At 35.8% G+C, this 24,004-nt stretch overlaps 1 protein-coding gene across 1 annotated transcript; it reads right to left on the bottom strand.

The window, feature by feature from the left end:
- Positions 1 to 1,493: 1,493 nt before the first annotated feature.
- sypl2a (synaptophysin-like 2a) lies at positions 1,494 to 22,845 on the bottom strand. The gene is made up of 6 exons (XM_056468104.1): positions 22,634 to 22,845; positions 22,469 to 22,543; positions 8,536 to 8,654; positions 5,545 to 5,740; positions 2,713 to 2,892; positions 1,494 to 1,997 (listed from the first exon to the last, which is right to left on the bottom strand). Exons 1-6 carry the CDS (start codon positions 22,646 to 22,648, stop codon positions 1,875 to 1,877), a joined length of 708 nt encoding a protein of 235 aa, XP_056324079.1. The 5' UTR covers positions 22,649 to 22,845; the 3' UTR covers positions 1,494 to 1,874.
- Between the last annotated feature and the right edge of the window lie 1,159 nt (positions 22,846 to 24,004).

Raw genomic sequence — 24,004 nt, 5'->3', positions numbered from 1 at the left:
TAAACCCATGTGATGCTTCATTTACAGTTTCAAGTAAGCTGAATACAAACAAAAGACAACATTACTACTCTGAACAGTAGAAAAACTATTAAACAAGTGTTGCTTTCTGCCAAACAATGCCTGGTGTTGAATAATTAACATACTTTTTCTGATGGCATAAGAAATATGGCCTTTGGTGTAGTGTTTTTTATTATTTATTAAACCAAACAGCACTTAAACTGACGCAAACATCTTTAAAATAAAAGGTTGCATGCTGAATATCAGATTAATATGGCTGAAATCAAGAAAAAAACATCCCATCATGAGCGTAAATGAAAAGGCACCAATAAATAGATGTTAAAACTACAAGGAAAAACAAGCTTTCGACGTCTAGAGCTAGATATTAGTGTGATGCTAGTGTTTTAAGTGCTCATTTTTCCAAAAGTCTGATTGTAGTGGATATTTAGGGTTATGAAATAGCAGGTCGTCAATTAGAAATATTAATATTAATAATAAAACAAAAAGCACAATAAAGTTGTAAGGTGTCACCGAATTGCTATTGATCTAATACATAGGGCTCATACATTGATCCAATACATACAAACTCAATTCCTGGAGAGCCGCAGCTCTGCACAGTTTTGCTCTAACTCTATTCTAACGCAGCTGATCCAACTAATAAAAGTGTTCAAGAGTAGTCTTGAACACCAGTTGGATAAGGTGTCTGATTAGGGCTGAAGCAAAACTGTGCAGAGCTGCGGCTCTCCATGAATTTGAGTTGCTTTCTGCTGAATAATGTCTAGTGTTTAATAATTTACATACTTTTCCTGATGGCATAAGAAATATGGCCTTTGGTGTAGTGTTTTTTTATTATTTATTAAACCAAATAGCACTTAAACTGACGCAAACATCTTTAAAATAAAAGGATGCATGCTAAATATCAGATTATTATGCCTGAAATCAGGAGCATTTCCTTTTGTTTGACAAATCTAACTCAGATGTGTTTTGGATGCACAAAAAACATCCCATCATGAGCGTAAATGAAATGCACCAATAAATAGATGTTAAAACTACAAGGAACAACAAGCTTTCGACGTCTAGAGCTAGATGTTAGTGTGATACTGGTGTTTTAAGTGCTCATTTTTCATAAAGTCTGATTGTAGTGGATATTTAGAGTTATGAAATAGCAGGTCGTCAATTAGAAATATTAATAATAAAACAAAAAGCACAATAAATGAACCGAAATGCTGTTTAATAGATAGGGCTCAAACTCAGTCCTGGAGGGCCGACATCCTGCAGAGTTTAGCTCCAACTTGCTTCAGCACAGCTGCCTAATAGTTTCTAGTTTGCTATTTATAGCTTGATTAGATCGTTCAGGTGTGTTTGATTAGAGTTGGAGCTAAACTCTCCACGACCCTGGCCCTCCAGGACCGAGTTTGGGCACCCCTGATCTAGCACATAGGTCTAAAACTCAATTCCTGGAGGGCCGCAGCACATTTTTGCTCCAACCTTATTCTTACACAGCAGATAAAACTAATCAAAGTTTTCAAAAGTAGCCCTCTGATTAGGGCTGGAGCAAAACTGTGCAGAGTTGCGGCCCTCCAGGAGTTAAGTTTGAGACCTATGATCTAATACATTTTTATGACCTGCTTTTGTCAGTGCTTTCAAGCAGACACTAAAATAATAATAATGATAAAACAAAATTCTAGAAATGATGAATTCAGCTTATTGCATTTATAGTGAACTGCAATGCATGACACTTTTGCATATTAAAGTGTAGTTTCTCTTCGGTGTGTGTGTGTGTGTGTGTGTGTGTGTGTGTGTGGACATGAACAAACGGTGATGTCCTCTGCTGTATAGATGTGTGGAGAGGAGAGGAAGGAGCCGCTTTTGTCTGATTAGGAAGTGGAAACTCCTTCTTCTGCGTTTACTGGTGGATTTGCCGGCTTGTGAAACGGAGTCTCCTTGTAGATGAACCAGCAGTTCCCTGCCCACAGAATCAGGTTCAGGAATCCAAAAAGCTAGAGGAGGGAGAACCGAGAAAGGTTTATTTAATGCTTACTTTTGATAAACTTTCAGCGTATTTTCCTGAAAATAGGTCACACTGATCGTGGCTATGTGCACACTGTAAACAGCAGGTATGATTTTTTTTTTTATTTGAAGCGTTTTGCTAAATCTGGCAACATTGAGTCAAAAAGTAACCATTCCCTGTTATTAATAAAGGTTCTGTTTGTAAGTTTCTGACTCTTTTGAAGCATAAAAATACCATTATTTGTTTGCAGATATTTAAGAAACATGCCAAGTGAACATTCTTGGTTATCTGAAAAATTTAGAAGATATAAAACATGCAAAGTTTGAAATTTGTCCGCCTACATTGACCAACAATTTATTTTGACTTCACCTCATACTTCAGTTTCTCATCAAATCTTCTGACCAATCAAATGCTCTCTAGTATCTGACATGCTCCGCCCCCTTCAAGACACTTCACATTTGATGCGCTTGATCTCAACCACTCTCACTGGTAGAGACGCAATAAACATGAAAGGCTATTGGCTGTTATTCAAAAAGGGGAGGAAGCTATGATATGTCCTGCCCTCTCTTCAGGTTTTAGTTGAGATTACATCAAACATCAAATAAAAAAAATGCAGATTCCAAAGCACTTCAAATGACCTTTAACTTGAAAAACAAAACAAAAACAAAAGAAGAGCCGAATTAAGACTCATACTGTATACTCACCACAGAGGAATTGAGACGACCTACAGATGGGTAACTCTTTATGTCACATTTATCTTCAGGCAGACAGTGAATAATAAGCCTGTTCGGATCTGTGGCATATTTGACATCAGTTAGACCTTTTCCCCAGGCGGAGGAGCAAACCAGCCACAAGAAGGCAAAGATCCCGGTCACCACCAGATCCTGGAGAACAAGCGGAGTACAGTTTGTGTTATCAGTGCTTATTTGTGGGAACTGCAGGAGAAAATGTATAATCTGACAAAGAGGCTGTCAGAGGGACAAAAAGATAAGAGGAAAATATAACAAGAGATGTAAATAAGACACACAGATTTTATTTTTATTAGGGCTTTTATCAACTTTGTTCTTCCTTAAAGTTTTAGTGATTTTGTCTTGCTTTCATTTTAGCTATAAATGTAGTTATTTTAGTACATGTTACAAAAAAATTCTTAAACATTTCTTTGACAAACAAATGAAATAATACAGTTTAAGTATTAATTTGTTTGTTTCACCTGAAATTTTCATTTTAAGTAACACAAATGGTTCAGTTTTAGTTAACAATAATATTGAAGCTGACACGCACAGGATAAAAAAAGAATTCTACATCTATTACACCTATTAAAATGCAATTCAGTGCAATACTATTTAATATTACACTGCATCCGGAAAGTATTCATAGCTCTTCACTTTTTCCACATTTTTTCATGTTACAGCCTTATTCCAAAATGGATTAAATTCATTTATTTCCTCAACATTCTACACACAATACCCCATAATGACAATGTGAAAAAAGATTTTTTGACATTATTGCAAATTTAGTAAAAATAAAAAAACCTGAAAAATCACATGTACATAAGTATTCACAGCATCATGCCGTGGGGATGTTTTTCAGCAGCAGGAACTAGAAGATTAGTCAGGATGGAAAGGGAAAGATGATTGCAGCAATGTACAGAGACATCCTAAATAAAAACCTACTTCAGAGTGCTCTTGATCTCAGACTAGGGTGACGGTTCATCTTCTAGCATGAAAATTGAGTGGCCCAGCCAGAGCCCTGATCTAAATCCTATTGAACATCTCTGGAGAGATCTGAAAATGGCTGTACACCATTGCTTCCCATCCAACCTGATTGAGCTTGATAGGTACTGCAAAGAGGAATTGGCAAAAATTGCCAAAGACAGGTCTTCCAAGCTTGAGGCATCATATTCAAAAAGAGGCTGTAATTGCTGCCAAAGATGCATCAACAAAGTATTAGGCAAAGGCTGTGAATTCTTATGTTCCTGTGATTTTTCAGGTTTATGTTTAATAAATTTGCAACAATTTAAAAAAATATATTTTTTCACATTGTCATTATGGGGTATTGTGTGTGGCATGGTTGTTGGTTCCAGACAGGCTGGTTCTGTGGGTGCAAATGCCTTGTTGATGCCGGAGGTCAGAGGAGAAAGACCAGACTGGTTTGAGGTAATAGAAAGGCAACAGTAACTCAAATAACCGCTCGTTACAACCAAGTAATGCAGAAGAGCATCACTGTACACACAACACGTCCAACCTTGAGGCGGATGGGCTACAGCAGCAGAAGACCACACCGGGTGCCACTCCTGTCAACTAAGAACAGGAAACTGAGGCTACAATGCGCACAGGCTCACCAAAATTGGACAATAGAAGACTTGAAAACGTTGCCTGGTCTGATGAGTCCCGATTTCTGCTGCGACATTCGGTTGGTAGAGTCCGAATCTGGCGTCAACAACATGAAAGCATGGACCCATCCTACCTTGTACCAACAGTTCAGGCTGATGATGGTGGTGTAATGGTGTGGGGGATATTTTCTTGGTACACTTTGGGCCCATTAGTACCAATTGAGCATCGTGCTAACGCCACAGCCTACCTGAGCATTGTTGCTGAACATGTCCATCACTTTATGACCACAGTGTACCCATCTTCTGATGGCTACTTCCAGCAGGATAACGTGCCATTTCATAAAGCATGAATCATCTCAGACTAGTTTCTTGAACATGACAATGAGTTCACTGTACTCAAATGGCCTTCAAAGTCACCAGATCTCAATCCAATAGAGCACATTTAGGATGTGGTGGAACGGGAGATTCGCATCATAGATGTGCAGCCAACAAATCTACAGCAACTGTGTGACGCTATCATGTCAATATGGACCAAAATCTCTGAGGAATATTTCCAGTATCTAGTTGAATCTATGCCACGAAGGATTAAGTCAATTCTGAAGGCAAAAAGGGGTCCAACTTGGTACTAGTTATGTGTACCTAATAAAGTGGCCGGTGAGTGGATATGATTAATGAAATACTATTTCAGGATCACAGTGCAAAACCACAACACTAATTCATTGTAATTTTACGTCCTAAAACGTTTCCACTATTCTTTAAACCACCAGCTTTGACCAATTGTCAGAAAGATGATTCTGAATAATTTAGAATCTAATAAAAAATGTTGAGATAGATGGGTGTTTCCCAGTACGGGGTTGCGGCCTGATAGGGCATTTGCTGTAAAAAGCATATGCTGGATAAATTGGCGGTTCATTCCGCAGTGGAAGACACAATTCTATCTTTTTTTACATAAATCATAAATACACCTGTTATGCTGAATTATGCTGTAACATAATTTCACTCTTGTTTTGATATTATATTTTCATAAATATTTGAATCTCTGCAATACAAATCTTAAAAGCATTTAATATATTTTCTATGCAACTAAAAACCATATTTGCTCAATTTAACACACACACACTAGAAACAAGACATTGCATTTTGCTCACAATCACAATAATTACTGAAATAAAAAAAGCTGACTGAAATTCAATCAATGACTCACGATGATGGGGCCTCGGTTCGACTCCCTATAAACCTGCTGGTAGCCCAAGTACAGGATGAGGGTGAAGGTACAGTACAGAAAACCCAAGACGCCGATAGAGACGAAGAATTCAGCTGAGGATGAGAAATCTCCCTGCAGGTAAGTCGTGTTCTTGGAGCCATTGCAATGATTAATCAGGTATGGATGACTCGGGAGCCTAGAAAGCGGAAGTCACATGTTAACTGGGGCTTTTCCATCATTTAAGTGCACAGAACTATAACATTCATTTCCTTCAAGCCTGTCAACATGCAAATGGTTTAAGGCTTGTTCACACCATAAACAATATCGTTAATAATTAAAATAATCCATTTGACCACCCCTATAACGGTTCACGCCATTGTCAATGCCAAAACCGGCAGATTTAGTGCACCGACAGACACCGCAAGCTTTCACAAGACTGATTTTTCATAAAATAGGTGTTTGTCTAAAAGTAAAGTGAATATAGATGCATAGTTTGACTTAAGTAGGCCAAAATAGCTAATCAGGTCAGAATACATTAAATAGACTCTCCCAAAAAACAATGAAAACTTAAAATACATTGTATTAATAAGCTAGATGTAATTTTAATAAATATATTACACTTTTCCTGTGTAATGTACAACTAATCCTGTTATAACAGGATTACTCTACCTGACAAAGGTCTTGTTTTAGGAACAACAAATAATAACTTGACTGCTAGTTGATCATTTGGTATCAGAAGTGGCTTATATGAAAGGCAAAGGCCTCTAGATTACGCTTATTTTACCAAAATAAAATATGATCATGCCTTAATTTTTCATATTTAATAAGGACAGTAAGGTCTGACTTTGCTTAGACAAAAGTCTTGTCACTTAATGTCCAGTATAGAATATAAAGTCATGCTGCAGTGGAAAAAGAATGAGCTTGGAGGACTGCATCCATACATCTCTGCAATGACTCAAATAACTTATTAATAAAGTCATCTGGAATGGCAAAGAAAGTGTTCTTGCAGGACTCCTAGAGTTCATTAAGAGTCTTTGGATTCATCTTCAATGCCTCCATCTTACCCAAGACATGCTCAATAATGTTCATTTTGGTGACTGGGCTGGCCAACCCTGGAGCACCTTGACCTTCTTTGCTTGCAGGAACTTTGATGTGGAGGCTAAAGTATGAGAAGGAGCGCTATCCTGCTAAAGAATTTGCCCTCTCCTGTGGTTTGTAATGCAATGGGCAGCACAAATGTGTTGATTCCTCAGGCTGCTGATTTGCCATCCACTCTGCATATCTCTCGCATGCCCCTATACTAAATGTAACCCCAAACCATGACTTTTTCCTTCACCAAACTTGACTGATTTCTTTGAGAATCTTGGGTTCCAATAGATCTTCTGCAGTATTTGTGATGCAGTTCAACAGATGATTCATCTGAAAAATATACCTTCTGCCACAAATGATCAACTAGAACTAGTTATTATTTGTTGTTCTTACAAATAAGATTGCTAACTTTAATTGGGAAGACTTTTGTCAGGCAGGGTATATTATTTAACAAAGATTAAACGATATTATTTTAAAATAATTTATTAAATGATGACGTTTTAAAAGGATTTTACATTTGACAGTTCAATTTCTGTACCTGAATACTGTTAGACTCTCCAGACAAAAATAAAGCACTGTTTATTTAACTTTTATCTTTCCTCTATTTTGTTTAAATATGCTTCTAATTTATTATAATTTATGTAAATGCACTGCTTAGAAAAAGACTTGATCATCCCGAATGAAATCTTTCCAAATAGAGCTGTTCAAATCATCTGTCGAAACTATATTCATATCGCTATATAATCACAGAAAAACTATACATTTCAATGTCAGATTTTTCCAATATCGTGCAGCCCTAGTTCAACTGTAATCATACAAAGCTCCAAAAACAAAACAACAACTGTAAATACAACTTTGTTAGGTTATATCTTCTCCCCGCATCAAGTTGTCTGTGTGTTTACTATGGGCAGTATGACGTATTGCCATTAAAGTCAGTAGCGCAACACACACCCACAGACATTGTATAATCTTATGAGGAAGACATAGGCAAACAAAGCAATATTTACAGGATTTTTGGGCACACAAAAGTGTTTTTGGAGCTTTGTATGATTACAGTTGAATCACCGAAGTCTGTTTTGACAATGTATTTGTTGCCTTTTAAAACTCTAAACATCTCAGCACCATTGGTGTCTATGGAGAATGAGGGAGCTCTCATATTTCATCTAAAATATCTTCATTTTGGGGTCTGAATATGAGCAAATGTCTCAGGGGATTGGAAAGAAATGAGGGTGAATCATTTTCAGTTTTGAGTGAACTGACCCTTTAAAGTAGGATGGATTCTGATTGGATACCAATGTGTTTATCATTCGGCAACTGGAAAAACATGAGCAATTTTAAAAAAAAGGGATTTTAACAATTGTTTCTCTGTTACAATAGTGATTTGACTCAATTCTTTTTCATTTACAACAATTTTAACAACTAAATCTTGATTGTTTAAAGGGCTGGGCTGATAAATTATATTATATCGAATCGCGATAAAATTTATGTCAATAGCAACGATAAGCTCTGTTTTACTCTATATTGTTCTAAGAGCCAATCACACAGCAGAAATGTGTAACAATGGGAATCTAAAAGTGGGTTGATACAAAATTTTTGGCCACCAAGATGTAAATTTTCATCTACCGAAAATTCATCGGCCAAAAATATGTTATTTTTGTGGCTTCAGTCATCATTGGGATACTCTTTTAAATCTGGAAGCAACAACTTATATGGAAATAAATATCATTATCATTCAATATGGAAAATAATTATTGAGATTGCATTTTTGCCATATCGCCTAGCCCTAATCGTTTATGGTTTTCACTGTTGGTGTAAACAAGTCTTCCTAAATTGCATGTTCAACTAGACAGCATTTTAACAATAAAATGTATAGAAATATGATTGAAATGTGGCTGTTCATACCTGAAAGGATATCCAAAATTAGCAGTAACATCAACTATTTCTTTGTCTGGACAATTAACAGTGAACACAGTGGATCCAACATAACCACCAGTGGTTGCAAAGGCACAAATGGTAAAAACCTAAAAAACACACACACAGACACACATAAATACACACAAAAACCATTAAAAGACATCTGTGTATTTGAAAATGTTCTTTTTGGAGTAGCAAAATGACTTTAGAATTGCACAATTAACATTGCATAATTAGTTTGAAACTCTCCTCCCGCATATTTTGTGTCTGAGCATAAAACTTGATACGCATATGCAATGACATCTGTTTCCCAGCGATTTCATCACCAGTATTTCACTGTTTCTTCAGTACATCCTGACAAAAACATTTGTGCTGATTGACTGTGTAAATATGTTTTTAGATATCTGATTTATACGTTGTCCACCTTTAAAATAGGGTCTTAATTTTAAAATTAGTTATTAATAAAACAAAAAAAAATGATTTAGTTTTACATACACAATTAAAGCAACAAAAATAAATGCTTTAAACACAAATTCAACATAAGTCGTCAGTGAAGATGAAACGATTAACGAAGGTAAAATAACTCAAGTGTTTGCATGTACTAACATTATAATAATAATAATAATAATAATAATAATAATAATAATAAATAAATAAATGAATACAAATTTTATTTGGAAGATTGTGCACATCCCTTTAGTATAAATTTTCAGCTTTTGCCATCAAAAAGACATTTTAGGGAGCCTCAAGTAAAAAAAAAAAAAAAAAAAAAAAAAAAGGTCATTTGTGCCATTAGAATTTTAATTAAGGGCGTTTAAAAATAAGTATGGATAGTTAATTGCGTTGTAACGTGATTTATGTAATGATATTGAATGTATTAGTGTTACTTTTTTTGTGATATACGTGATATGGATGTTGATGTAATTATTTGGTAAAGCCAAAGATAAATTTCCAGTTGTGGACAGTAAAGTCAAAGTCATAAAATAAAACAACAAAAACAAACAAAACCAAACAAAATTAAATAAATAAATAAAACAAAAACAACAAAAAAAAAATTAACTAAAATAAAAATAAAACAAAACAAAATACATAAAATAAAAAAACAACATAGCTAAAAACTAAATAAAAAAACTAAATAAATAAAATAAAATAAAAACAGAACAAAAAATAAAAAACAAAAACAAACAATAAAAGCAAAAAATAAAACAGCAAAACAAAAAATGAAATAAACAATAAAACCAAAAAATTCATTAAAAAAAACAATAAAAAATGAAGACAAAAATAAAAACTACAATAAAAAAAAAAAGAACAAAACAAAATTTAATAAAAACAACAAAACAAACAAAAAACAAAAAATTTATTAAAAAAAATAAATAAAAAAAGACATAAAATAAAAAATAAGAAAAATAAAAAATTTATTAAAAAAACAATAAAAAAAAAAATAAATTATATCAAATAATAAATAAATAAATAAATAAAAAATAAATAAAACAAAATAAAACAAAATAAAATCCCTCTAACAGCACTGTCTTCAAGCAGAGAATTCCTCCATCTGTAAATGATTCCTCAATCTTTTCCCCCGGCTGACTCACAGATATCCTGGCGCGTGGTTCAGTGCTTTCCTTTTACAAACTCCCCACTTCCACACAGGAAGAGGCTTCTGCAGACACTTGTGAAAATCACTACAGTAGCACAGCTATGATTTATAGTTTCAGCAGATATTTACGTGAACCTGTCTTTCCTGTGTTTTGCTGGTAAATTGTGACCATTTGTGAAAATAAAGATCTTTTAACAGCCATATTGTGTAATCTAGGAACAACATAGATCTTAGGCACAGATTTACAGGAATTCTGTCATTATTCGCTTTTTATTGTTTCAAACCACATGACTTTCTTTTACAGACTGACGATGGGTAAAAGAGCAGAACTTTCACTTTTAGGTGTACTATCACTTTAAGAGGACTTTTCTTGTAGGCTGAGTCAGTGGAAATGTAACAAATATTCAAGCCGAGTTAAAGTTTAATCTTTCCTTTTTGCATTTCAGCTACATATTAAAGAATTCCAAGGACTGTCCGGTCAGTGAAGCGAGCTCTGTGGATTCCCCCATTTCAGAAACGATGATCTTCTGAGAAACAGCTGCTGTTAAACAGGAAAAAAAATACAGTAGGATGTAGAAATTCCCTCAAGTGTGAACACTGGCCTTTCAAAATGCTGCTGATTGGATTGGTGAATCTCATGAAAAAGATAAAAAAAAACTTTTAAAATGATTTTCAATAAGCAAAATACAGCTGAAATCATCTGATTTTGATCATTTATTCTATGATTTAACTGTTGTTATTGTGCAGTAAAAGTTTTAAATTGGATGCAGAAAGAAGAAAATACTATTATAAGAAAAATACTATTATAAGAAAATATATTATATTATATTATATTATATTATATTATATTATATTATAGGCGTCATGGTGGCGCAGTGGGTGCTGGTTCGAGCCTCGGCTGGGTCAGTTGGCATTTCTGTGTTAAGTTTGCATGTTCTCCCCGTGTTCATGTGGGGTTTCCTCTGTGTGCTCCTGTTTCCCCCACAGTCCAAAGACATGCACTATTGGTGAATTGGGTGAGCTAAATTGTCCGTAGTGTACGTGTGTGAATGAATGAGAATGTATGGTGTTTCCCAGTGATGGGTTGCAGCTGGAAGGTTAAATATGCTGGATAAGGAACATATGCTGGATAAGTTGGCAGTTCATTCCGCTGTTTCGACCACCCCACATTAATAAAGGGACTAAGCCGAAAAAATATGAATGAATTATATTATATTATATTATATTATATTATATTATATTATATTATATTATATACAACAGTTCTGTCTGGTTCTTAAATCTGATTAGCTGATCACATATTCAAGTAATATCAGCACTGGTACAGCCTCTTCACCCTTGTGTATTACTTCGCCTACACGAGTGGCAAGCAGAGGACTACAGTTTGACAAATTTTGCTGCTGTTGGACAACATGATGTACTTTTGAGTTTTTAGGCAAGAATGTAGTTGTTTGGATTGCAAATAGTTTATTTATAAGGATAGTGCCTATTTAAAAATATTTATAATTTTGGTGGTTCAGCGCATTCGCAGACATCAGCCTGTCATACGGAGCAGAGCAAAGATAGTTGACGTTCCACCACAAGATGGCGACAGAGACAGCATAATAAGTCCTTATTGGAGACAAAAACTGCATTTTTCAGCATACGTTTTAAACTACATCTGAACAAATCATTACAAAACAGGTAAATGACATTCTAAGTCGATCTCTCTCTTTTTATCTGTAGTGCTGTATTTATACCAGAGTAATGTTAGTGTTTACTTTGCTTTGGCTTTTTTGGGGTAATTATTGTGATCTCCCGATATCAACAGAAAAATACAGGGAAATCTCTGTAGACTAATGGCAATTCATACCGTTCAGCCTTATAATCTTAAAATTTGAGTAAAATCATCATTTCAGACATTATGCTAGAGAATCATTTAAATACTACCTCTAAGGAGATGTTAGGGAATGAGTAGCGGTTTCTGCTGTTTTGACATCAGCTGCAGATGTGAATGAACAATGAAAGAAAAGTAGTTCCTCATACAAAAGGGTTTTGAGACTCTCCGTGTTTGATTTTCTTTTTTATACACACGATTATGCAGTCGAACTGTTGTATAAACACAATATCACACGAGTAGCAGTGCGATATGGCTGTCTATCATCACTGCATGGTGGGACACTAAAGGCTGATTTATACTTCTAAGTCAAGCACACACGTATGCACCGGTGCAGCCTGCGTGTGGTCACATAGGCCTCGACGTGACCGACGCTGACACGTACCTCTCAAAAAATTTAACTACACGTCGCAACGACGCATGGTGCAAGCTCTGTGATTGGTCAGTTTGGTAGCGCTGACGAGTGCACGAGCTGCACGAACCCTTTGGACCGAGTGTTTACAAGGTGTCGAGTCTAGAGAAGGAGCTCCAGATGGAAAGTTTTGTTTTGCGTTTACCTTATGATTAAAGTTGTTGCATGTCCCCCGGTTCCCACCTTTATTCATTCATAACTGCATATGTTCATCAACTTATACAGCATATGTTTTAGACAGCGGATGCCCTTCCAGCTGCAACCCAGTACTGGGAAACATCCATACACACTCATTCCCACTCATACACTACGGCCAATTTAATTTACCCAATTCACCTGTACCACATATCTTTCGACTGTGGGGGAAACTGGAGCACCCAGAGGAAACCCACGCAAACACGAAGAGAACATGCAAACTCCACACAGAAATGCCAATCTACTTGCATTAACTACTGTCCTAACCACTGAGCCACCGTGTCGCTGACTCAATTCATTATACCAGACTATTCAAGGTCTGTATTAATGTGCCATCCAACAAAACTATAATTCAATTTATTATAAGAGGCCATTCAAAGTCTGTATTAACACCAAACTATAAATAAAAAACAAAGAAACCGACACTAGACTGCCTCCGTCCCTCATTAAACCAGATATCTGATCCTCTAAACAACATTGGTCCGTATTGCACACCAAAAAGATTGTAAAAATACTCCTACACTTTCACTTCCCTAAAAATCCCTCAGCTTTCTAAGAAGTGGGTGTGTGATGATCTTCACCCCGGCAAGACTTTGGCTTCGTTCCTGATCAGTGTGTGTTGCAGGTGCTTGGCACAGAGAAGCACAGCAGGGCAACTATGGATGCCTGGCACCAAACACAAGCACATGGTGGGCCGATGCCACGTTCACGGCGGAATGCACACCTACATGAAGCAAGTGACTACAAAAGTGCGCCTTTGTGTGAATGAAGCGTCCTTGTCACCACAGTGAACGTGATCAGAGGTCAGTTTACCTGCTAGCGACCCATACTTCCTCCCTATTGTTGCTTTATGGGATGTGGGATGTGGTGATTTAAAGCAAAAAACAGCACTGCGGACACATGCTGATTTCAAAGGGAGTGGCTGACATTCTTGCCTTACAAGAAAATAATGTGTCAAACTCGCCCGTTTCCTCATCTTTTTTCGCAATTCAGGAAGATTTTTAAAGAAAGTGCTTAGGAAGGCATACAAGCCATATCCTCCTACGCATTCAAGCACTTTTACATAATGAAAGGGACCAGTTATACCTACACTAAGACTCATAAACGTACATAACTGGTCAAACGTTTATGATTGTGAAAGAGGTCTTATGGCTCATCAAAGCTGCACTGTCTAACTCAATTTATTGCTCAACAGGTTCTCCACAGGGATGTGTTTTATCACCATTATTGTTTGTACTTTACACTAATGACTGCCAGAGTAAATTTGAATCAAGGTATATAATTAAGTATGCTGGTGATTCTGTCATTGTTAGTCTGTTGCATGATCATGAGGATCATGTGTTGGTCTTTGTTGCTTGGTCCAAAGGCTCATTTTTACAACTTAATATCTCAAAAACTAAAGTGATGCTGATTGATTTTCGCCACAACTCTATTTCTAATGCTAATACTACTACTATAAACGGTACTGTTGTTGAGACAGTGAGTGAGTATAAATATCTGGTCACCGTTTTGGATGATAAACTGAATTTTGAGGTCAACACTAATTTTATCTGTAAAAAGGCAAATCAAAGACTGTTCTACTTGAGGAAGTTGAAGGGATTTAATTTGGATAGGCCTCTTCTTAGGACATTTTATTCTTCTTTTATCGAGTGTCTTTTAACTTTTGCAGTAGTATGCTGGTTTGGTAATTTGAGGGTGACAAGTAAAAACAGACTTTCAAAAATTGTTCATCAATCTCAAAAGATCTTGGGCATAAATCTTAGCAGTATTGGACAAGTGTATGAGGAGAGAGTCATGAAGAAGGCTAGGTCCAATTTAGCAAATGAGAACGACCCACTTTATTTTAAGTTTTGCCTCTTGCCATCAGGCAGAAGGTATACTTATTCTCGACGGGCAAGGTCAAACAGATACTTGCATTCATTTGTTCCAACTGCAGTTGGGTTACTAAACAAGCTTTAAATGATTACTGTATTGTTTACTGTTATTTTATGTTGTTGAGCATGACTTGTTGCTGTCAACTGTCGGCTATTGCTGTAAACCTAATTGCCCTTCGGGGACAATAAAGATATTCTAATCTAACCTAATCATTTGTGATCAAATATACTGTTAATATTCTTATATTCTTATACATACTCTTAGAATGGAAAATATTGATTTGCAATGAAACAAAAACTTGAAGAGTTCCAAAAAGGGGCGACAGCATGGGGAAAATGGTAAAAAAAAAAAAAAAGCCAGAGTAAAAGCTTTGAGCTATCAACTTTATGCAAGTGTATTAATTTAGAGTTGTGCTCCCAGAATAAAGACGTAAGACGCTATTTTCCATTCACATGTGCAAGTCACATTCACATGTCTCCATGCACGCGCAAGTTTGTTATTCTCTATGTGCAACCAAAACAGCGCTGGTGAAAGCAAACTGGCACATAATGTAAAATATATGCATTTATTTTATTCACACCGGGAGCAGAACAGAGCATGAGGCGCACAGAAACTGTTTTCTGCACGCCTCACGCCCTGTTCTGCTCCCGGTGTGAATACCACTTGTTTACATGCATGTCGATGAAATACACGGCGCTTATGCGCTGTTAAGCCGGAGTAACTGGAGTAAGTTATAATATGACGATGATCGTATTTTGTCTAAGCATGGCTATATGAAGCAGAAAGGAGGGATAATGAGTCAGGGAGGTAAGACTTAATAACATTAATTCTCCACCATGAGTCGGGTCTAAGACAACAGATAATTATATAAAACTTTTTATTAAATTCTATAGAATTGTCATTAATATGTTAAATTAATTGTCATTAATGGTCAAAAGATTTCTTAGCATATCGCTTCAGTTGTGCCTTCCAGTTACATTTAGGATTGATTTCTGTTGTTTAGAGTAATTATTGTATAATAATAAAATATTATTTTTTATAGTATATTTCTTCTATTTCTTTTAAAAACATAAAACATTTCGTAAAACATATGCTAGATAAGTTGGTGATTCATTCCGCTGTGGCGACCCCAGATTAAAAAAGGGACTAAGCCAAAAAGAAAATGAATGAATGAATGAATTCTTGCTTTACTAGTATTATTTTCATGTTATCTTATGCATGTATGCTTTTGTGTATATATGTGATATTTTACCTTATGATTTATTTACTTGGTGTATAATTATGTTTTCCTGATAATTTCGTGTTTGATTAATTGTATCAGTTCGTAATTTTTATGGCATATTTTGTATATGCATCTGTATCAATATTATTTATATTGTATTTACGGTGTTATTTTCTGTCTGACATAAGATGGACTTAAAATCAACTAATATCCGTTTTCTGTTTTCATTTATTTAAAAATGTTATTTATTTCTGTCAATATAATAGATTGAAATAATTTGCTGTTTTGGCTTAGTATATTTTAGTTTATCTCTGTTTTATTGATGCATATTAGTAAGAGAGTTACAATATCAAATAGAAAGGATCAGTAAGACATCAACTGTTCCAATCTATCAGCAGAAAACAAATTTAGTTTTTACATTTTCTTCCTCTCTGAATCAAAGAGTACATTTATAAACTCTTGCATCAAATAGAATATTTAGGTCGAAAACACAATGAAAAAAATATAATAACAATAATAAGAAGATAAATAAAATCCCACTAGAAATAAAACTAACACATATTGAGCTGTAACAGCAATGTGGAAAAATATATAAATATTAATATGCAAAAAGTACAACAGCAACAAATAAAAAGAAATTACATTTGAAGAAAGGAAGAAAGGAAGGAAGGAAGGAAAGAAAGAAAGAAAGAAAGAAAGAAAGGGAAGGAAAGAAAGGGAAGGAATGAAAGGGAAGGAAAGAAAGAAAGAAGGAACGAAAGGGAAGGAAAGAAAGAAAGAAGGAACGAAAGGGAAGGAAAGAAAGAAAAGAAAAAAGAAAGGAAAGAAAGGGAAGGAATGAAAGGGAAGGAAAGAAAGAAAGAAGGAATGAAAGGGAAGGAAAGAAAGAAAGAAGGAATGAAAGGGAAGGAAGGAAAGAAAGAAAGAAAATGTATAATATATAAACATACATATTTTATCGGTGCTATATTTTAACTGACTTATTTTTTATGGAAACTAATACATACGTATATGTTTGGTATAAGCAAGATGAATCAAATAATCTATACTTATTAATAATACCAATAATAATACAGTAAAGATAACAAAAAAAGAATAGGTTACACCAAAAAAGAAAATTCTGCCATCAATTACTCACCCTTTACTCATTTCAAACCTTTGAGTTTCTTTCTTCTGCTAAACAAAAAAAGAAGATATTTTGAAGAATGCTGAAAACCTGTAACCACTGAACTCCATAGTATTCCCACTAGTAAGGTAATGGATTTCTTTCTCTTTCTTCAGAATATTTTCTTTTGTGTTTAACAGAAGAAAGAAACTCATAAAAGATTTAAAAGCACTCGAGGGTCAGTAAATATGAGTAGGTTTTCAGTTTTAGGTGAACTATACCTACTAAACTGAGCAAAACTGATAGAAAAGATTTTATAAAAGCTACAAAAACATATTGGTGGTTTATTTTTTTTTGAATGGATGAGAGAGAAAGAAGAGTTTAACTGGTATAACTTAATGATATATCACTTTAATTTACACCTACTTAAATGAACCTTTGCTGTGTGTTTAGATGAGTTTGAGAGGAAATCAGTTCCCACTTGAAAGCAGCACCTTAACAGTGTGGATTAAATAGCAGAAATTCCATTTGCTCCATAGAAAGGGATCCAAAACAACACACTACTGTGTTAAACTCACACCTCCTCCTTTGTCTGCCACCTTGCATGTTTGCATCTACAGCATAATGACTTTCAAAGACTAAGGAAAATTGTGTGCAAAGTGCAAATGTTTACAAAGGGTCTGGCATATACTGTTTGAGACAGACACAGACCTGCCAGGCGAGAAAAGAGAAATAAAAATCACTAAAGGTGCATCTCAGCCTTGCAGACGTGTGTGACAGAAATTTGTGCCAATGGTTTCTCTCTTTTACAAATCTATAAGCTTTTCTTGACATCTCAATTGGTAAAAATACAATCATATTCACACATGCAACAAACACTCAGCATTCAGCATTGTTTTAGATGTTTGGGAAGTTTGGTCTCAAATTTTTTAAAAAAGTATAGATTTTTGCCTTGCATCCTTAGAATTGGTCTTAAATATGACAGTGCAAACACCAAGGGAACCAAAAAACACGAAACAAGACAACACAGAGAACATAAGCTTTCGATTGTTCTGTTAAAATGTACTGATTTTCGCTCTTTTCAAACATGTTAACATCTTGTTACTAAACAAAGACCACCGATGTGATTGCACACACCAACATGCAAAATGGCAGAAGTAAAAGAGTCTTTTTTTTTTAAACCCATCAGTCTCTTTATTTTGGGGTGGTTTGACATGCCACATTAACAACTGATTCATCAACGAGATTGACCCTTTTGTTCACAAGCCTGGTGCTGCTGAAGTTACAATAAAGTAGGGTTGCAAGATACTGGAATTCGGTACCATTAGATACTGAAGTTTTAGAAACGTCCATTTCCTGCTAACATTTAAGCACTGTTGAGCTTGTTCTTGAACAGTGCTGATTTGCTGTTGTGTTTACGTGCTCACCAGAAATGACTGTGGTTGGCCGTGAAGGTCATCAGTTCACCGAACTCACCGCTGTTTACTGAGTGTAACCACAGCTACAGGGACACTGGAGCATTTTAAAGCTATGATTCAATGTCTTATAGACAAACCAGCTGATCGACATGACTTTGAAACACTCCAATGTCCCTGTATCTGTGTTTATACTCAGTAAACAGCGGTGAGTTTGGTGAACTGATGACCTTCACGGCCAATCACAGTCATTTCTGTTGAGCACGTGAACACAATGGCAAATCAGCACTGTTTAAGAACGTGCTCGACAGAGCTCAAATATTCGTGGGAAATGGACGTTCTTAAAACTTCAGTATTGATTGGTACCAAATTCCAGTATCATGACAAGCCTACAGTAAAGGCCTGGACACACCAAGCTAATCACAAAAAAACTAGCGGCGACAAAAACCCACTATGTTGTTGCCTTGCATTGAAATGCGTTGGGTCCCATCTGGACCAAAAAGCTGAGCGGGAATACACCAAATAGACAGCAGCCGACAGATTCGAGAGTGTGCATTCTGCGTTTGCATGTGAAAATTTGCCTTGAGATTTAACGTTAACCCGATGAAAAGGCAACACACCAAACCCACTAGGCAGACAGATGCTGACTGATGGCCCAACACAGCCTTACTGTATGTTCACGCCGAAAGCGGTGAGAGCATCAAAGTAGACGGATGTCATTCATTTTCAATGGGAGCCGGCGGCGATAGGCGGAGATAAGCGGCGAGGAGCAGCGCGGCGCGTCTCCGCTGGTGTGGACGTCGAGGAGAGTAGAAATCAAGTCAATGTTATGGTAATGAGCTATGACGAGGTTAGGCGGCAAGCAATCAGAATGTACAAGTCCAGCGCTTGAGAGGAGTCCAACACAGTCCTGTGAACTTTGGTTCCAACCACAGTTGTTCCCAAAGGTTTGATTATTGCGGACGGTCACCGGATTTCCAATTATTTGCAATGTTTTCTTACAGGAACATACATTAAAATAAATTACTGGCGAGTTACTGATGTGCATCAATGTTATATATATTTTTTTCTTTAAAAAAAAAAGTGGGAATCTCATGCGACAATACAAAACAGTATTGCTGCTTCAGAATACATTGGATAATTAAGTGGAGCATAGCCACACCACATGCAACTTGATCTTCCATTGTTAAATGAATTTGATAATAAGTGTGCAACATCTTCACGCTAGAAAGCATGTTTTATGCGAGAATGTAACTGATATGATATGCTGCAGCGCCCCCTTTAAATACGTGACTAACGTAGCGAATTTTGACGCTCTCGCCACCGGAGCTGAAGGCAGACAGCATTGTTGCCAGGGCGGCCAGAGCGACCTTTGACACTCTCGCCGCTTTCGGTGGGAACGCACAGTAATGGTGCCATCTTATGTCAAGTAATACTTTTGTATATTCATTCTTATATTCTCGTTTTGTTTTCTATTGTCAGTGAAAACCTTATTCTGTCATTTTGGTCAGAAAGATAAGAGAAAGACATTATTCAAAACAGTAAATGTTTTTTCAATTTGTGGATACTCACAAATACAACAAAGCCTTGCCTTATACAATTGAAAACTTTCACTTAGTAGTAGCTATGTTTCCATCCAAATATGCTAATTAAATTTATGTTCAAACCTGGAATATATTATATAAATGATATGTGAATAAAGCAGTGTCAAATCAAGTCAAAGAGAACAAAATCGTCACTTCCTAATCAACTGGCACCCAATAATCACAAGTAAAAATAGAATTTGTGCCTAAATTTTTTTTTTTATTTATTAAATGACTTGCATCTCAGAACGCAATCCTGACACGCAGTGAACGCACGGTGGCATTTGAGGACATGATACGCAGAGCACAGATGCTCTTGACTACTCTGGAGGTAATTAATCATATAATTATAATAAGTATAACACTAATACTCAAATATTTACGACGTTTTAGAATGATCAAAACAACATTTCAGATGTTTTACAATGCACTCAGCCAGCTGTTTGTCCATTCACACACATTTTTATCATCACATGATAACCAAATCACATGACTTTTTAATGAGCATACTGGAATTTGTTCGGTAAAAGTGTTTCCGTCATAGTTTATGCACATCTTTTCTTATTGAATGAAAAGTTTATCCTACTCATCTCACTCTGCATGCTTTTTATGTAGAAAAGAGTCACCAAACATGGCGCAGCACAAAATGAAACGTGATTGGTTGGTTAACCTGTCAGTCATATGACATAGTAAGCGGCCATTGATAATATAATGCGGCCAAAGCTCCCAGACCTTCAGCCGTCAGGTCTTGCAAGGTGAGACTAGTAGGCTGGTGTCTTTTGTGGCAGTTTGAACACATTCAACAAAGTATACATTTACACTAGTACAAAGCAATATGAAATTGATCAAAAGCATATTCATATCAGATTCAATCAGATCATATCAAAACAGCATATCATACCCGGTTTAAGCTGTAATTATTTAGTGTCATACGCTTGAACAGATTGACAAACAAAACATCTAAAAGACACTGTTCACATAAAAATGAAAATGTCCTCACACTCACTCAAGTGGTTATAAAAGTTAAGAATTTATTTCTTCTGTTGAATGCTAAACAAGATATTATGAAGAATGCTGGATAAACACAGCCATTGACATCCATAGTATGAACGAACAAAATACTATTAAAGCCCATTTTATCCAATATTCTTCAGTATATTTTCCTTTGTGCTCCATAGAAGAAAGAAACCCAAACAAGTTTGAAACAAGTCAAAGATGAGTAAACAAATTGCAGAATTTTCATTTTTGGGTGAACTATTCCTTTAAAATCAGGAGTAAACAGAACCTCAGAAGGAGACATATACAGCATTTCGAGGATAATACAACTACCCAACTCAGTCAATGAGATACCAATCCAGTTAATGAATTATATCTAATAAACCACATGCTATTCGTTCAGCAGAAGCCGCTGGAATTCCTTTCAGTGCATTCAACATAATTTCTAAAAATGACCTTGGATATTTACGCCAGTGAGTATGCAGCTATAGCATCACATATCACTGAAATTTGTTGCAGTTGGCTTCTACTTCCGGACTTCTTAACTATATCAGACCAGCTGGATTGAATTTCAGTCAAGTCTACAACTAAATCAAGAACAAACACAAATATATTTAGCTCACAAGTTGGGCAAGTGTAGCCTAGATGCCCCTCCTAGAAAAAGATTCCACATTCTCGTTGAGGTGAAGTTGGTTTTATATTTACACATTCGTTCATTTTTAAACAGAGACACCTTCTACTTTGCATATTCGGTCTGAAATCGCATCAAAGTATGACTTCAAAACAAAATTAGCACCATTTAATTGACTATGAACAATGTTGTACTTTAATAGTCATTGGCTGCCATTATGATTTCCCTGTTTAGAATTAGCAAAGGAGATAATATTATTAAGAGATGATAATATTAAGGAGAAAGTTCAAATGTCCGAATATAAAACCCATTATACCTCTATCACATTCTCTACTCCATTCTAGATCTGTCAAACACACAAAAATTAGATCAGACTGACATAAAAAGTCACCTAAATCAAATAAGTTAATTTCACATCCAGCCTGATTTCTTAGTAGGTTAATGAACTCCAGGCCTAGTTACCCACATCGGTCTGGGAGCCCTGCAGATAGGCGTGTTTTACAGCCTTTATAGCCCAGATTTTCCATTGTTTGCAGTGCATATAAGCGATATTAGTCTAAAGTCCACCATAGGAGTCTCTAAATGTGCATGTTACAAACAGGACTATCTTGGTTGCTCCTACCGTTGGCAATGTAAACATCATTTAATTCCCAAGGGACAGTGTGCAGGGCTGGACATGTAAAAATTTGCATGCATTTGTATGCTTGAGAGGATTTTTACTGCATATACCCTATCAGATAGCACACTTAAAGAGGTGTACATGTATAAATACATATATGACCTTCATAATGGATTACATGCTAGTTTTGATCTACTTGACATTATATTGACATGGGTGTTGGCCCCTATTGACAAAACAGCACCATATGTGACTTCAACGCACTTGTGTAAAAGATGTGTACGTCGATATAATCATGTAATATAGTGTTTGAAACTATATATAACAGTGTATTATTTGTCATATTTAACTTTCAAGCTAAAGTATGGACTTGTTGACTGATCGTAAAAACTCACCCATTCAAGGAGTCGGATAAATCCCAGTGGCTCTTTCACAGGTCCCAAATCCAGACTAAATCCCGACATGACTTTCTGTAAATGGAGAAAATAAAGATGAAATCCTCACGTCGACGTTGTGGAGCGGAAAATGCGAAGACTGCTTAACCCCCGGTAGTTTATTACCTGCACGACTTCCATGTTTGGGTGGTTTTACGCTGTCGCTGACACAAAACACTTCAATTCCGGGCTAGTTTCCTATTTTTGATATTGAGAGAAGAAGAGGACACGAGAGAATGACATTCAAGGTTTTCGATAGCGGGAAAACAGAGGACTTACGTCGACCAACTTGTCAAACTTTCTACAGTGTAACACGTGATTTCAACTTTCCCTTAAAGTGACACACTAGTGAATGTAACACAGTGTTGCCAGATCCTCTCAGAAACATCGGCAAATTAGACCTAAGGGACTTTACATTAACGTACATGACCTATCCCTGAAATAAAAACATAAATAGAATGAATAAAAAGTATTTTTATCAAAAAAAATGTCTGAAAGGCCTGATGGTTGATTTTTGTGGGTTTTTTTCTGTAAAGGAATATGCCATTCATTTGGTTTTTAGATTTGTTTTCTTTATTAAAAACACTTTACAAATGTACAAATCCTGTCATTGTCCTTGTCCTCAGCCCAGTTGAACTTACAGCGTTAATAGTTTTGTTATGTTAAAAACTGTTATTTAGGGAAAAACATACTTCAGAAATAGCAAGTTTAAGCTGTTATCGTTCACATCAATTGATTAAAAACATGAAATCATAAATAAATTCTACAAATAAATACTACAAATATTAAATACAAATGAACTTAAAATTGTCCCATGTTTCGGTCAGTTCTGTCACATTTGCACAAAATTTAATAAAACATGCGTGAAATACATTTAATAATTATTAATAATTAATAATTATTAATAATTAATTATTAATTATAATTATTAATTATACAATTATTAAGGCTATGACTCGGAATTGAGATCATTGGAGAAGCAGATGCAATCTGAGTAGCATGCAATGCTTTTGAATGGGTTCACCTAACCCCACCCCTAACCCTACCTGTCACCATGACATCACTAACTCCATTGAGTGCATTGTGTCTGACATTGCATCTCTGAGAGATGCAATCTCAGCTTGCATCATAAAGGCTGCATCCAGATTCTATTGTATCATTTGATGGAGAAGAAGCTGACAGTGATCAAGGATGCGTTCTATCATTGAATTGTATGATTTTATGCTTGTTTTGTAAGATTTTTTGGAGCACGACAAGCTTAAGTCAGGCCCTGTCACATTTTCATAAGTAAAAATGGACGTTTCTGGTAGAATATCCCCTTAAAAAAGGGATTGTGTTTCAAGGAGTTGTAATGGATAATTCATTATTTTTTTCGGCTTAATCTCTATTAATCTGGGGTTGCCTCAGTGGAATGAATCGCTAACTATCCAGCATATATTTTATGCAGCGGATGCCCTTCCAGCTGCAACCCATCACTGGAAAACATCCATACACTCT

The sequence above is a fragment of the Danio aesculapii genome, chromosome 11 (assembly GCF_903798145.1).
Source record: "Danio aesculapii chromosome 11, fDanAes4.1, whole genome shotgun sequence".
Lineage (NCBI taxonomy): Eukaryota > Metazoa > Chordata > Actinopteri > Cypriniformes > Danionidae > Danio > Danio aesculapii.
Note: the sequence above shows the minus strand (reverse complement) of the source record. Positions and strands in the feature narration are given on the sequence as shown.